Source organism: Schistocerca gregaria, chromosome 1 (assembly GCF_023897955.1).
Source record: "Schistocerca gregaria isolate iqSchGreg1 chromosome 1, iqSchGreg1.2, whole genome shotgun sequence".
Lineage (NCBI taxonomy): Eukaryota > Metazoa > Arthropoda > Insecta > Orthoptera > Acrididae > Schistocerca > Schistocerca gregaria.
The window spans coordinates 1,179,193,602-1,179,210,744 of record NC_064920.1 but is presented as its reverse complement, the minus strand read 5'-3'; the positions used below and the strand labels follow the sequence as shown (position 1 = coordinate 1,179,210,744).

The following is a 17,143-nucleotide window of genomic DNA, read 5'->3' as shown; positions in this document are numbered from 1 at the left end:
GTGACGAGGAAAGAGGTTTTAGGTAGGGTGGCAGGTGATCGGCGTGAAAGGAAGTGCTCCATTGCAGCGAGGCCCTGGACGTGCGGGATATTTGTGTATAGGGAAGTGGCATCAATGGTTACCAGGATGGTTTCTGGGGGTAACAGACTGGGTACGGATTCCAGGCGTTCGAGAAAGTGGTTGGTGTCTTTGATGAAGGATGGGAGACTGCATGTAATGGGTTGAAGGTGTTGATCTACGTAGGCAGAGATACGTTCTGTGGGGGCTTGGTAACCAGCTACAATGGGGCGGCCAGGATGTTTGGGTTTGTGAATTTTAGGAAGTAGGTAGAAGGTAGGAGTGCGAGGTGACGGTGGGGTGAGGAGTTTGATGGAGTCAGGTGAAAGGTTTTGTAGGGGGCCTAAGGTTCTGAGGATTCCTTGAAGCTCCGCCTGGACATCAGGAATGGGATTACTTCGGCAAACTTTGTGTGTAGAGTTGTCTGAAAGCTGACGCAGTCCCTCAGCCACATACTCCCGACGATCAAGTACCACAGTCGTGGAACCCTTGTCAGCCGGAAGAATGATGATGGATCGGTCAGCTTTCAGATCACGGATAGCCTGGGATTCGGCTGTGGTGATGTTGGGAGTAGGATTAAGGTTTTTCAAGAAAGATTGAGAGGCAAGGCTGGAAGTGAGAAATTCCTGGAAGGTTTGGAGAGGGTGATTTTGAGGAAGAGGAGGTGGGTCCCGCTGTGATGGAGGACGGAACTGTTGCAGGCAGGGTTCAATTTGGATAGTGTCTTGGGGAGTTGGATCATTAGGAGTGGGATCAGGATTGTTTTTCTTCGTGGCAAAGTGATATTTCCAAAAAAAAAAAAAAAATAAAAAAAAAAAAAAAAAAAAAAAAAACAATCCTGATCCCACTCCTAATGATCCAACTCCCCAAGACACTATCCAAATTGAACCCTGCCTGCAACAGTTCCGTCCTCCATCACAGCGGGACCCACCTCCTCTTCCTCAAAATCACCCTCTCCAAACCTTCCAGGAATTTCTCACTTCCAGCCTTGCCTCTCAATCTTTCTTGAAAAACCTTAATCCTACTCCCAACATCACCACAGCCGAATCCCAGGCTATCCGTGATCTGAAAGCTGACCGATCCATCATCATTCTTCCGGCTGACAAGGGTTCCACGACTGTGGTACTTGATCGTCGGGAGTATGTGGCTGAGGGACTGCGTCAGCTTTCAGACAACTCTACATACAAAGTTTGCCGAAGTAATCCCATTCCTGATGTCCAGGCGGAGCTTCAAGGAATCCTCAGAACCTTAGGCCCCCTACAAAACCTTTCACCTGACTCCATCAAACTCCTCACCCCACCGTCACCTCGCACTCCTACCTTCTACCTACTTCCTAAAATTCACAAACCCAAACATCCTGGCCGCCCCATTGTAGCTGGTTACCAAGCCCCCACAGAACGTATCTCTGCCTACGTAGATCAACACCTTCAACCCATTACATGCAGTCTCCCATCCTTCATCAAAGACACCAACCACTTTCTCGAACGCCTGGAATCCGTACCCAGTCTGTTACCCCCAGAAACCATCCTGGTAACCATTGATGCCACTTCCCTATACACAAATATCCCGCACGTCCAGGGCCTCGCTGCAATGGAGCACTTCCTTTCACGCCGATCACCTGCCACCCTACCTAAAACCTCTTTCCTCGTCACCTTAGCCAGCTTCATCCTGACCCACAACTTCTTCACTTTTGAAGGCCAGACATACCAACAATTAAAGGGAACAGCCATGGGTACCAGGATGGCCCCCTCGTATGCCAACCTATTTATGGGTCGCTTAGAGGAAGCCTTTTTGGTTACCCAAGCCTGCCAACCCAAAGTTTGGTACAGATTTATTGATGACATCTTCATGATCTGGACTCACAGTGAAGAACAACTCCAGAATTTCCTCTCCAACCTCAACTCCTTTGGTTCCATCAGATTCACCTGGTCCTACTCCAAATCCCATGCCACTTTCCTAGATGTTGACCTCCATCTGTCCAATGGCCAGCTGCACACATCCGTCCACATCAAACCCACCAACAAGCAACAGTACCTCCATTATGACAGCTGCCACCCATTCCATATCAAACGGTCCCTTCCCTACAGCCTAGGCCTTCGTGGCAAACGAATCTGCTCCAGTCCTGAATCCCTCGACCATTACACCAACAACCTGAAAACAGCTTTCGCATCCCGCAACTACCCTCCCAACCTGGTACAGAAGCAGATAACCAGAGCCACTTCCTCATCCCCTCAAACCCAGAACCTCTCACAGAAGAACCCCAAAAGTGCCCCACTTGTAACAGAATACTTCCCGGGACTGGATCAGACCTTGAATGTGGCTCTCCAGCAGGGATACGACTTCCTAAAATCCTGCCCCGAAATGAGATCCATCCTTCATGAAATCCTCCCCACTCCACCAAGAGTGTCTTTCCGCCGTCCACCTAACCTTCGTAACCTCTTGGTTCATCCCTATGAAATCCCCAAACCACCTCCCCTACCCTCTGGCTCCTACCCTTGCAACCGCCCCCGGTGTAAAACCTGTCCTATGCACCCTCCCACCACCACCTACTCCAGTCCTGTAACCCGGAAGGTGTACACGATCAAAGGGAGAGCCACATGTGAAAGCACCCACGTGATTTACCAACTGACCTGCCTGCACTGTGATGCGTTCTATGTGGGAATGACCAGCAACAAACTGTCCATTCGCATGAATGGACACAGGCAGACAGTGTTTGTTGGTAATGAGGATCACCCTGTGGCTAAACATGCCTTGATGCACGGCCAGCACATCTTGGCACAGTGTTACACCGTCCGAGTTATCTGGATACTTCCCACCAACACCAACCTATCCGAACTCCGGAGATGGGAACTCGCCCTTCAGTATATCCTCTCTTCTCGATATCCGCCAGGCCTCAACCTCCGCTAATTTCAAGTTGCCGCCGCTCATACCTCAACTGTCTTTCAACAGCTTCTTTGCCCCTGTACTTCCGCCTCGACTGACATCTCTGCCCTTAACTCTCTGCCTTTAAATATGTCTGCTTGTGTCTGTGTATGTGCGGATGGATATGTGTGTGTGTGTGCGAGTGTACACCTGTCCTTTTTTTCCCCAAAGGGAAGTCTTTCCGCTCCCGGGATTGGAATGACTCCTTACCCTCTCCCTTAAAACCCACATCCTTTCATTTTTCCCTCTCCCTCCCTCTTTCCTGACGAAGCAACTGCCAGTTGCGAAAGCTCGTAATTCTGTGTGTGTGTTTGTGTGTTTTGTTCATGTGCCTGTCTGCCGGCGCTTTCCCGCTTGGTAAGTCTTGGAATCCTTGTTTTTAATATATTTTTCCCATGTGAAAGTTTCTTTCTGTTTTTTATATATATATATATATATATATATATATATATATATATATATATATATATATATATAAAACTGTCAAACTGAATATTTTTGTTATGAAAACATGTGAAAGCAGAACTTTCAAACTGAATGCACAATTTTTTTTGCCCCCACCAGAAGTACCATGACTGTCCACAATTCTGAACACAACAAAAAAAAGTCAACCAAATCGGTTAGGCATTCTCAAGTGTTGATCTTTCACAACCGTTTTTAGTTTTCAACTTTTATGGTGGATTTTCCAAAAATTTTCTGTCATACAAACCTTGTCTGACTATAATGGGGGAAAAAATTAGTCAAGCTGTTCTAAGGTGATGAGCTTTCATACGTGTGGCAATTGACTTTAATTTATATAGCTATGCCAGCATCAGTCTCCAATTAGTGGACCACTCCCATTGTCTATTACAATGTCAGTATCTTCTGTGACATAATGTGTGATGCAAACTCAGAGGCTACATTGAATGGTGTGTGTGAAATGAACAATGGTAATTTGATTAACTGAAGTAAACACTACCTTGCAAACAAGAAACAAATATTTCTAAATTCAGCAAATATGGATATAAGTGTTGTGAAATATGTATGAAACTTCAAATTTCTGTCCTGATATCGTAATGAAAGATTTTATCCAAATGTCAGTTGCCTGATAATGATTGCAATTTCTGCTAAAACGGATTATGCCTATTAATATACAACTTATTCATATCAGTTTATGTGCAAAGTTAATTATTGTACTGTATTATCTTTCTGACTGTGAGAAAATTAATATGTAGTCTTTAAAAATGTTGTAGTTGATACTCTACAAGTGATTATTTACAGTGATATGGATATTTAATGAAATAAGTGAAAACATACCTTCCAGGTGATGAGCAGTTCATCAGGTTTAATAATTTCAGCATGTACATCCTGAGGTGGTCCAACTGGAGCTAAAGTATTATTAAAAATGAAAATTAGTGTACTCGAGAATATAAATATTATTTTGCATTTATGTATCACATAAGTATTAAGAACTTTCAGCAATATGTCAGTAATGTATATTTAACAGACTGTTTCTTGACATTACCTTCTTCTTGGGTTTTTACAGTAAGTGGGTCTGTGAAGGCACTGGATTCAATAGCATTCATGGCAAGCATTCTGAACTGGTAGGTAGTTGCTGGATGTAAGTTCCTTATAACTGCCATTCTTTTAGAATCAACACTGAAATGTAACATCATCATTTACTGAGAGCAAACAATATCTTCTGAAAAGTCTTGATTTATTTTTATGTGTTACACTAAAGATGAAGAACAATTGTGAATGCAGAAATAAAAGTTGTTAAGAGAACAGCTTATTAATCACATCAACTAATATATTAGCAGTAAAAAGTTTCGTAAAAACATCTAAGATATTGTTCATTTATAGAGCAACACTGTCATCTCTTTCCTGGGAACTATGCACACCAGTCAAGATACGAGCCAAGTTTGAGCTTAAAGGTCCATATGGTGGGATAAGGTGCAGATGACATAAGACATGATATGGAATAACAATCTTTATTTGCTCAAATGGTATATAGCAACAAGTCACGTCTGTGTGAGTCAAAACCATAGGATGCACTTACTACACACAATCACCTCCAAAGATAGTTAATTTTGAACCAAGATTTATTGTCAGTGTGATTACACAAAATAGTAACCTTCCCCACCTCCCTAATGCCCTTAATGTGTGTGACTAGAAGGTCCACTGATGTTGTGATAAGATGGCATCTGTGCAACAGTGTGGTGGTGGGTGATGCGTCATGGGCATCGGGCAGGATGGCATCCAGGTTAGATGTGTTGGAGGAAATGTGGTCTGTCTCCCGTCACACAACATCAAAGTGCTAATCATACAGGTATAAAGGTAGGTGTCATGTCCTGCAAAATGGGACTGAGGCGGGATGTCAATTGTTCCTCGACTGCAGTGGCAGAGGGGTGTAATGTTCTGGTGACAATGATTGTGAGGAGACCATTGGGGAACAGCCAAAATGTCATGACTGCCATGTCCATGCCACTGGGCAGTTTGTAGGAACATATGAAATCCCAGTTGATAAAACCATTCCCATCGTTGTGTTCAGGATGTTGACATTTGATGACCAGAAACATACTGAGCAGTTTGATGCCAAGGTAATTGGGTAGGAAGTTTTTGGAGTTGAGTCGTACAAGGAAATTATTGACAGTCATAGTGTGACTAGTCTAGTTGTCATTTTGGGTGGTGGAGGTTGCTGTGCCATTGGTGGATGGGTCATCCTGAAGTATTCACACAGGTGCTGGGTCTTCCATTCAGTAGGATTCTGAATGTATGTGTGCCACATTTTAGAATCTTTTGCAGACCTGTACAGGGAGGCAGTAACATGGTCTGAATGATATCTTCGTGAACCATGACATGAGTGCAGTCTACGAGTACCTTGTGGATGAAAACTTTAGGGGGCTGGGAAATTTTGGAGGTGACATCTTCAGCTGTGTTCTCTTACCCTGGTCATAAAGTGGGAAGTTCAGTGGTTTTCTGTCAGTGGCACCTGTAGCATGAAGATGGTGGAAAGGAAGAGCAAGCGGCTCACCATACACAGCATCAGTGAGGGAGGCCCACTTTTGTAGGTGGTGCATATGCCTAACAGCAGCACAGTAAAGCTTCTGTCCAGTGACCATCATGGCACAGCAGGGTAGCTTTTAGTGTGTGATGCGATCTCTCCACAAGGTCATTGCTCTGTGGGTGATAAGCAATAGTTTGGTAATGACAAGTGCCACAGAGGTTACATAGATCACTGAACAGGGCAGATTCAAACTGTCAGCCTTGGTTGGTATTTATGGGAACTGGACACCCACACTGGGAAATCCAAGTGTCAGTGAAGGTTTGGGCTGTTTATTCTGCCTTCTAGAATGCCTTCTAATCACTGCATTACATAGTTGCTGATTGAAAGGATGTATCGGTAAACCTGAGATTCAGGGAGGGATCCGACCAGGACATGTCGGAGCTGCCCTTTGGGTATTTTAAACTGTCTGAGGGATGGTGGTGTGTAGTGTTCCACTTTGATTTTTTGACAAGTTATGTATGTGTTTGTCCACTCCTTGCAATCTTTCTTGACATCCAGCTACAGAAAACAATCTGTAACAAATGTTCCATCAATCGAACAATGGTATATAACAAGTTGTGCACTGGTTGAAGATTATCAGTTGAGGTACAAAGGAATGAGTTCAATTCTGTGACACATCACACAACGTCGGCTTGCACTTTTCTCACATGACTTCATGGATCAAGGCAATAAGACAGATGCTAAATTTCTTGACCTCTGAAAAGTATTTAACTCAGTGCCATATCAATTTTTATGAAGAAAAGTGCAGTCATATTAGGTATTAAACAAAATTTGTGACTGATTTGAGGATTTATTGGTGGGGAAGATGCAGCATATTGTCTTGGATGGAGAGTCATTGAAAAGTGTAGAAGTTCCTTCAGGAATGGGCCAGGGAAGTGTGTTGGGACCTTTGCTGTTCATATTGTTTGCTAATGACCTGAGAGATAATATTAATAGTAACCTCAGACTTTTTGTAAATGATGTTACTAACTATAATGAAGTGCTATCTGAAATAAGCTGCAAAATATTCAGTCAGAGACTGCCTCTGTAGCTGAAAGGTTATTGGTGCTGCTTTTGGTGTGGAATGACCCATGTTAAATTCCTGGCAGTGCTTCAGATTTTTTTCTGAGGTGGAGAGGTCTGGCACAGAGTCCACTCAAGCTCCAAGAGGCCAAATGAGGAGTTGCTTGAATAAAGAAGCAGCAGTGCCATTAGGATTCATCTACTGACAATAATGGCTGGAGGCATTGGCGATACACTGATCACATGTCCAATGATCATATATTGCTCCTCATACTGCCTTGTAGGCAATAGTTGGCCAGACAGAACAGCCTACATTCTAATCTGTAAGTGCTGCTTTACTTTTTTATTCAGACAGAACTTGGTAAGATTTCAAAGTCACAGACAGATTGGCAACTTACTTTAAATATTCAAAACTGTAAAACTTTGCACTTCACAAATAGAAATTGTAGTATCCTGTAACTACAATATCAATCTTACAATTGGAACTAGTCAACTCATACAAATACCTTGATGTAACAGTTTGTAAGAATAGGAAATGGAATGACTTCAAAGGCTTATTTATAGATAAGGTAGGTGACAGAATTCAGTTCATTGGTAGGATCCTGTGAAAAATAAATCACTCTACAGAGGAGACTGCTTATGAAACCTCATGTGATCCATTCTGGAATATTGATGAAGTGTTTGGGACCCCATACCAAATAATTCTATGTGGGTATGTTGTGTGGGCTCAAAGAAGGGCAGCACAAATCATGAATTATTTGTTTTATCCATGGAAAAGGGTCACAGAAATGATGAAAAACCCAAATTGGCAGTCTCTTGAACATAGAGGACAACTATCACATGGAAGCCTAATTCCAAAGCTTAAGAACCAGTATTATTTGTGGAACCTAGGAGTATACTTTGTATAGTTCCCCTAGGGACCATGAAGACAATATTAGACAAGTACCACGTATATAAAGAGGCATATAAGAAGTCGTATGCAAATGTAATGGGATGTAACCCCGGTACATGGTGCAATGCATTTTACAGTGGTTTGCTGAGTAGGTGAGTAGATGTAGATGTATATGTATACAGTTCAATGGAAGTATACATAAATCCTGACTTGGGAAATGGCCTTTTGATATATGGATTTGCGTAAGATTATGGCCATACTGTTTAAAATATTAAAATACTTTTTAGAGGGTTATTTCCAGAATGTAATTGCCCCAATAAGTGCATGGACGAAGCAATTCTTCACATACTTGGCACTGGTCCTAATGTCTGTGCAACAAGTAGACACAAGACTGTCTGGAGGTTGTTATATGATAACCTGCTGTATCCATACTGTTTACAGCATATGTAGGCACTATCAGCAGATGATTTTCCCACTTGGGTACACTTCTGCATATGGTGTATTCAACAATGGGTAACTGTGCTGTTCATGGATGAGGTGGCATTTCAACATGATCAGATTGTAAATTTCTGCTTTCAGCATGTATGGTCTGAAGTGAATCCTCCACAAATGTTGGAGCAATGCATTATCAACAGATATTCAGTCAACTTTTTGGCTAACCTTGCTGGTGACTATTTGGCAGTGTCTCATATTCTTCGACTTAGGCTGGACAGATGAACTTGCAATGCTGTCTTACAGAATACTGTACCTGATCTGCCAGAAGATATGCTTTCATGAATGCCTGTTCTTTTATAAATAACAGATCTTGTGACAGATGGGTATAGGAAGAGGTGGACAGTTTCCATTGCCTCCAAATTCTCCGGACTTGAATTTGTGGAGCATTTGAATGCTTTTGAGTACTAAATCATTGTGCAAGTTGCTGAGAGTTATCATATCAGAAGGATATGGCTGAAGAGAAAATAAGTAATATATTTCTAAACATGTAAGCAAATGCTATGAATCAAATTTGTACACATTTATTTCAGGCGATTCTATAAATGTAATAAACATTCTCACAAACAAACAACTGAGTTGTGTTGTCTATAATGAACTGTGTTTGTAATTCTTCAAGCTATTAACTCCCCTGAGGGTTATGAGCTACAAATGTTCCTCATCTTTGCACAATAACAGCGTTATTAAATGGAATCTGGCTCATAAAATGATAAACAGCACTATCACTGACTGAATTTCATCACAATTAAAGTTTGTTGAGTGACTGTAGTGTTTCAGTCTCCACACACACTCTTCCTTTGCTAGTCTATTTCACACTTATTACTTGTACATAACCAGACTTCTTGAATGCAATCACTTTACGATTTCCACTGATAAATGTTTTAGTCTGCTTCCTCATTCACACAATCTGTCTTCACCATCCTGTACTCAGTATAATGACTACTGCATTCCAAATCTGCTTGGATTGGCATCCCACTGCAGACTTCCTCCACCTCTATACTCAGCAAACCATTGTGAAGTGCACAACGGAGGATACGTCCCATTGTAGCAACTTCAAGAGCTTTTTCCCATTCCATTCACTTATGGAAAATGGAAATAATGACTTTTTAATTGCCTCTGTGCATGCTGTAATTAACTTAATCTCCTAACAATCTCTAAAGGAGTGATACATAAGAAGCTGTAATATATTCATGGAGTTATCATTTGTTGTTGTGGTCTTCAGTCCTGAGATTGGTTTGATGCAGCTCTCCACACTACTTTATCCTGTGCAAGCTTCTTCATCTCCCAGTACTTACTGCAACCTACATCCTTCTGAATCTGCTTAGTGTATTCATCTCGTGGTCTCCCTCGATGATCTCCCTCTACAATTTTTACCCTCCACGCTGCCCTCCAATGCTAAATTTGTGATCTTTTGATGCCTCAGAACATGCCCTACCAACCGGTCCCTTCTTCTTGTCAAGTTGTGCCACCAACTCCTCTTCTCCCCTATTCTATTCAATACCTCCTCATTAGTTACATGATCTACCCCTCTAATCTTCAGCATTCTTCTGTAGCACCACATTTCGAAAGCATCTATTCTCTTCTTGTCCAAAGTATTTATCATCCATGTTTCACTTCCATACATGGCTACACTCCATGCAAATATTTTAAAATTTTGTCAGTAATTTATTTACATCTATCTTTGAATCTGCCAGTTCAGTTCTACCTACATCTCCATGAGACTCTCCCATCGCTTGAACAAAAATTTGAGCATTCATGTTGCCTTTCTCTATATTCGTTCAATGTCCCCTGTTAGTTCTATTTGGAATAGGTCCCATATGCTTAAGCAATATTCTAGGATTGGTTCCATAAGTGATCTGCAAACAATTTCCTTTGTAGACTCACTGCTTTTCCCCAATATTCTATCAAGAAACCAAAGTCCGCTACCCACTTTATCCATAACTGAGCCAACATGATCATACCATCTCTCTACAAAGTGTTACAGCCAGGTACTTGTATGAGTTGGTGAATTCTGACAATGACTCATTGCTATTATTGTCATCAGATACTACGTTTCTTCATTTTGTGAAGTGCACAATTTTACATTTCTGCACATTTAATGCAAGTTCCCAATTTTTGCACCACTTTCAAATCTTATGGAGATCTGACTGAATATTTATGCAGCTTCTTTCAGATAGTACTTCATTATAGATAAATGCATCATCTGCAAAATGTATGAGGTAATTATTAATATTGTCTGCAAGGTCATTAATATAAAACATGAACAGCAAGGATCACAACACTTTTCCTTGGGGACACCTGAAGTTACTTCTACATCTGATGATGACTCTCCATTCAAGACAACTTGCTGCATCCTCCTACCAAAAAGTCCTCAGACCCATCAGAAATTTCATTTGATACCCCATATGATCATACTTTTGATAATAAGCATAGATGTGGTAATGAGTCAAATCCTATTTTGGAAATCAAGAAATGCTGCATCTACCTGACTGCCTTGATCCAAAGCTTTCAGTACGTCATATGAGAAAAGTACAGGTTGGGTTTCATATGATCAATGTTTTTGGAATTTGCGCTGGTTGACATTGAGCAGGTCATTAAGATACCTCATTATGTTTGAGCTCAGTATATGTTCTAAGATTCTAAAACAAACTGGTATCAAGGATATTGGATGGTATTTTGTGGGTTACTGATACTACCCTTCTTGCAGATGTTTGTGATCTGTGTTTTTTCTAAGAATTGGGCACTGTTTTTTGTTTGAGGTATACAACAGATTATATTTACAAGAGGGACTAACTCAGCTGCAAATTCAGGGATTCTAGTGGCCCCTGTAGCTTTGTTCAGCTTTAACAATTTCAGCTGTTGCTCAACACCACTGATACTAATACTTGTTTCATTCATCTTTTCAGTGCTATGAGGGTTAAATTGGGGCAATCCTTTGTAAAGCAACATTTGAAAATGGAGCTATGCACTTTAGCATTTGCTTTGCTACCCTCAATTTCAGTTCCTGTCCACTCACTAAGGACTAGTTACTAACTTTGGCATCACTAACAGCCTTTACATATGACCAGAATTTCTTTGGGTTTTGGAAATATAATTTGACAACATACTGCTATGGTAGTCACTGATGGAATCACACATTGCTCTCTTGACAGCCAAATGCGTTCCATTCAGCATCTCTCTATTTATAGCCCTACATTTTGTTTTACACATATTATGCAGCAATCTCTGTTTCTTTAGACATTTCTCTACAGTGACTGTATACCAAAGTGAGTGCCTCCCATTATAAACTGTTCTACCAGGTACATATCTAGCCAGTGCATGGTTAACTAGTCTTTTAAATTTGAGCCATAGCTGCTCTACATGCTCCTGCCCTGTGCTGAAAGTTTCAAGTTCCTCACTGAGATATGACAATACTGATATTTTTTTTTTTTAGTTTACTGAACACATATATCTTTCTGCTTGTTTTAGTTGTCTTTTATACTTTGGTTATCATTATTGCCATAACTGCATCATGGTTACTAATACCAGTATCAATGTGGACATCCTCAAAGAGGTCAGGTCTATTTGTTGCCATTAAATCCAAAATAATTCCATCATGAGTGAGGTTCTGAACTATCTGTTCTAGGTAGTTTTCAGAGAAGGCATGCAGTAATGTTTCACAGGATGTCTTCTTACACTCACCACTAACAAAACTGTAATACCACTTGACAATCCATACAACTTAGGGTGAGTAAAATATGTGTGAGAAACTTCCAAAAACTAGTTGTCATGTAATTCACTACCAAACTCATTGTTGTTGTTATGGTCTTCAGTCCTGAGACTGGTTTGATGCAGCTCTCCATGCTACTCTATTCTGTCAAAGCTTCTTCATCTCCCAGTACCTACTGCAACCCACATCCTTCTGAATCTGCTTAGTGTAGTCATCTCTTGGTCTCCCTCTACGGTTTTTACCCTCTACGCTGCCCTCCAATACTAAATTGTTGATCCCTTGATGCCTCAGAACATGTCCTACGAACCGATCCCTTCTTCTGGTCAAGTTGTGCCACAAACTTCTCTTTTCCCCAATCCTATTCAATACTAATGAGGATTAGTTATGTGATCTACCCATCTAATCTTCAGCATTCTTCTGTAGCACCACATTTTGAAAGCTTCTATTCTCTTCTTGTCTAAACTATTTATCATCCATGTTTCACTTCCATACATGGCTACACTCCATACAAATACTTTCAGAAATGACTTCCTGACACTTAAATCTATACTCAATGTTAACAAATTTCTCTTCTTCAGAAATGCTTTCCTTGCCATTGCCAGTCTACATTTGATATCCTCTCTACTTCGACCATCATCAGTTATTTTGCTCCCCAAATAGCAAAACTCCTTTACTACTTTAAGTGTCTCATTACCTAATCTAATTCCCTCAGCATCACCTGACATAATTCGACTACATTCCATTATCCTCATTTTGCTTTTGTTGATGTTTATCTTATATCCTCCTTTCAAGACACTATCCATTCCGTTCAACTGCTCTTCCAAGTCCTTTGCTGTCTCTGACAGAATTGCGATGTCATCGGCGAACTTCAAAGTTTTTATTCCTTCTCCATGGATTTTAATACCTACTCCGAATTTTTCTTTTGTACCCTTTACTGCTTGCTCAATATACAGATTGAATAACATCGGGGATAGAGTCTTACTCCCTTCCCAACCACTGCTTCCCTTTCATGTCCCTCAACTCTTATAACTGCCATCTGGTTTCTGTACAAATTGTAAATAGCCTTTCGCTCCCTATATTTTACCCCTGCCACCTTCAGAATTTGAAAGAGAGTATTCCAGTCAACATTGTCAAAAGCTTTCTCTAAGTCTACAAATGCTAGAAATGTAGGTTTGCCCTTCCTTAATCTAGCTTCTAAGATAAGTCGTAGGGTCAATATTGCCTCACGTGTTCCAACATTTCTACAGAATCCAAACTGATCATCCCCGAGGTCGGCTTCTACTAGTTTTTCCATTCGTCTGTAAAGAATTCGTGTTAGTATTTTGCAGCTGTGACTTATTAAACTGATAGTTCGGTAAGTTTCACATCTGTCAACACCTGATTTCTTTGGGATTGGAATTATTATATTCTTCTTGAAGTCTGAGGGTATTTCGCCTGTCTCATACATCTTGCTCACCAGATGGTAGAGTTTTGTCAGGACTGGCTCTCCCAAGGCCGTCAGTAGTTCCAATGGAATGTTGTCCACTCCGGGGGCCTTGTTTCGACTCAGGTCTTTCAGTGCTCTGTCAAACTCTACACGCAGGATCGTATCTCCCATTTTGTCTTCATCTACATCCTCTTCCTTTTCCATAATATTGTCCTCAAGTACATCACCCTTGTATAGACCCTCTATATACTCCTTCCACCTTTCTGCTTTCCCTTCTTTGCTTAGAACTGGGTTTCCATCTGAGCTCTTGATGTTCATACAAGTGGTTCTCTTATCTCCAAAGGTCTCTCTAATTTTCCTGTAGGCAGTATCTATCTTACCCCTAGTGAGATAAGCCTCTACATCCTTACATTTGTCTTCTAGCCATCCCTGCTTAGCCATTTTGCACTTCCTGTCGATCTCATTTTTGAGACGTCTGTATTCTTTTTTGCCTGCTTCATTTACTGCATTTTTATATTTTCTCCTTTCATCAATTAAATTCAAAGAGGCACAAAGTCAAGATTACATTAGTCTACCCTGAGACACTAACTATATAAGTTAACACCAGTGTCACTCTCATTGATTGTTTTGGTTCAATCAGTACAATTTTCTAAGCGATGTTTAACCTCATTAAAGTATTCCAAATGACATTAAAGAGTAGAAATATGCTAAATTTGTTACTGATACTAGCAATGATACAAAGAGCAAAAGTTGCAATGTAGTTACTCACTTTTTTGTTCTTAAGTTACCCAGACCTGTGGGAATAGAGATGTTGACAACATCTGCATGCTGCCAATCATTAGCAAGGCTGATGCCTCGTTTGTACTGTATTAGATATCCTGTCAATGGACTATGACCATCAAATGGTTTGTGCCATGACAAATGAGCTGACCTACTGTTAATTTCAGTCACTTCAATATCAAGTGGAGGATCAGGTGGTTCTGAAAAATATGAACAATTCAACATTTCTTAAAAATAACAAATGTAGCTACATGAAACAATGGAAAAAAAAACATTTGGAAAATTAGCCTTCGGTCAACAAGGCCTTTGTCAAAAATAGACAGCAGACACACACACACACACACACACACACACACACACACACACACACACACACACACACACACACACACACACACACACAATGCATGACCACAGTCTCTGGCAGCTAGTGATGAACTGAGTATGGCTCCATCTGCCAAAAGCTTTTCATTGTGTCTTTCTGCAACTCAGCATCTCCATTATATGGTGAGTAGCAACTATCCTTTTCATAGTATTGAAATATAGGTATGTTAAGACAGACAATGAGTGTCTGATATAGCAGATGGAAAGTTAAATACAGTATAATCATAATACCAAGCAGTTATTCAAGAAATTAAGTTCCATATACGTTGCCTGGAAAAAAAAGAAAAGGAAAAGAAGTGAAGCACCCAAAAGACAAGGTTGGATGTCAATTAGCTTCACCATAGACACACCATCAGCAAGTGTATTGATGATTAGAGATGCAATTCTCTTCGACAGTCAGAATAGCCACAAAAATGCATTAGTGTTATTCTTGTTAGTGTTGTTACAATAGGGTATATAAGGGGCATGAACAGCATCACATGTTGAATGATCACATGAAGGCCACAGAGTTGCTGCATGCTCATGTCAGACAGCATTATTAGCATCTGGCAGAGTTTGAAAGGGGACTCATGTGAATTTCCATTTGGCTAACCAATTAAGACATGCAATATTCATATTTGTGGGGCACTCAGATCTGGAAGTGGCATACTTTTGGATTGCATGGGAATGTGAGAGCAAGCACACTCATCGTCAATGTTCTGGTCAACCCTGTCTAACCACCACACAGGAGGATTGCCATTTTGTGCATAAACCATGTCATAATGCCTTCTCACTCATGCCTACCATCCAAAAGTAAATAATGTAATCCTTTCAACATTCTGTGTCATCTTGCACCATTGATCGGAGCATGGCAACAGCCAGACTAGTGAATTACTGTTCCGTGCCTATGTTGCTGTTGCGTAACACAGACAACTGCGCTTGGAGTGGTGCCATGGCCAGGAAGCATGAACCACTGATGGAAGACACTAATGTGTAAAGCAATGAATGATGGTTCTGTAGTACACCAGACGACCATTCTCAGGAAGTATGATGACAACCCATGGAGAGGTCCCACTCTTCCAATGTTTAGAAGAGACAAAGCAGTGTTTTTCCTGGCAGCATGATCTGGAGAGCTACTGGGTATGACTTCAGGTCTTCACCGGTAGCACTGGAATGAGCTCTGATGGCACAAGGGTATGTCACTGACATCTTACATCCTCCTTTGTTACCCTTCACTTATGTGAGTACTGATAAAAAAGAGAAGAAGAAGAAGAGTTAAGCTGGGCCACAGCTGTTACATAGTTCTTCCATGAAGTAGGTTGTCTGCTTGACCAGAAGATACACTGAAGGTATATTTTTTAAACCTGACAGAAGGGTTTGACTCAATAACCAACAGGTTACTTCTAAGAAAACTGATGTTATAACATTACAGATCCATTTAGGCATCTTTTAGACGCACACCCAATAAATCATAAGTAAATTTCAAAAATTACATAAGAAATATATGATAAAGTGATAAATTTTCAATCCACTAGTATGCCTCTGGGTTACATTCTTGATCATTTTCTCTTCCTTACATACATTAATAATATGGTATTCCTTCTGCATATGCAGATGCCACCACACTCTTTTTCTATGGCAAAAAGTAGACAGAGCTAGAATTTTTTGCCATGACTAGTGTAACACAAACAATTAAATACTTCACTGATCCTGCCCAGAAAGTGAACATCAGTACAAATTAGTGATTGACATTCAAAACAGGTAATTCATACTACACCAGTGTAAATAGTGTACTTAGAATTTTGAAAATATGGTACCTGTAAATCTGTTGGTATGTATATGGTTGAAGAGCTTCAAGGCAAAAAATATTCCTTTCTTAGGTATGAGACTGAATTTTGGAGATGTGCAGCAGAATACACATACATACAATAATACTAGTACAGAAAAAGACAATATGGATTATACATAGAGTAGGCCATAGAGAATCTTCATGTGAAGGGCTTGTGCAGCATGAATACATAACAATGTATTCTTTAAACCTTTTAAAATACATTTCAATTTTAGCAGCCACAAAATGAAGCAAATATATATTGTGATGTGCATGAGTGCAACACCATGACAAAATTAAAAATGATAGACTGAAGATTACTTATCACTGTTCTGACTTGGTTTAACAAGCTACCAAACTCACTACAAACTGAAAGTGGAATGATCTCAATACATATTAAAAATATATTTCAACAAAAAAATTTTTAATCGTCTTCAAAAAATTTTACATGGGAATTCTTATGTATTACATATTGCTTGTATTATTAATCAGTCTGAAGCAGTAGAACATGAACTATGATGTAATAAATATGTAAAGTAGATGAAAGGGAAAGTCCAGGTTGAGATATAAACAATATTATGAAAGAAATAGATCACTACTCATCATAAGTTTCAGATAGACTCAAC

General features: G+C 40.3%; 1 protein-coding gene across 1 annotated transcript in view; it reads right to left on the bottom strand.

Annotated features, from left to right (window-relative positions):
• Window positions 1-17,143, bottom strand: part of LOC126297570 (Down syndrome cell adhesion molecule-like protein Dscam2) — a 647,360-nt gene that overhangs the window by 160,490 nt on the left and 469,727 nt on the right. Inside the window, exons 19-21 of the mRNA XM_049988565.1 lie at window positions 14,316-14,526; window positions 4,484-4,617; window positions 4,276-4,346 (exon numbers count right to left, since the gene is read on the bottom strand). Coding sequence (XP_049844522.1) covers window positions 4,276-4,346; window positions 4,484-4,617; window positions 14,316-14,526 — 416 coding nt within the window. The remainder of the gene's footprint in view (window positions 1-4,275; window positions 4,347-4,483; window positions 4,618-14,315; window positions 14,527-17,143) is intronic.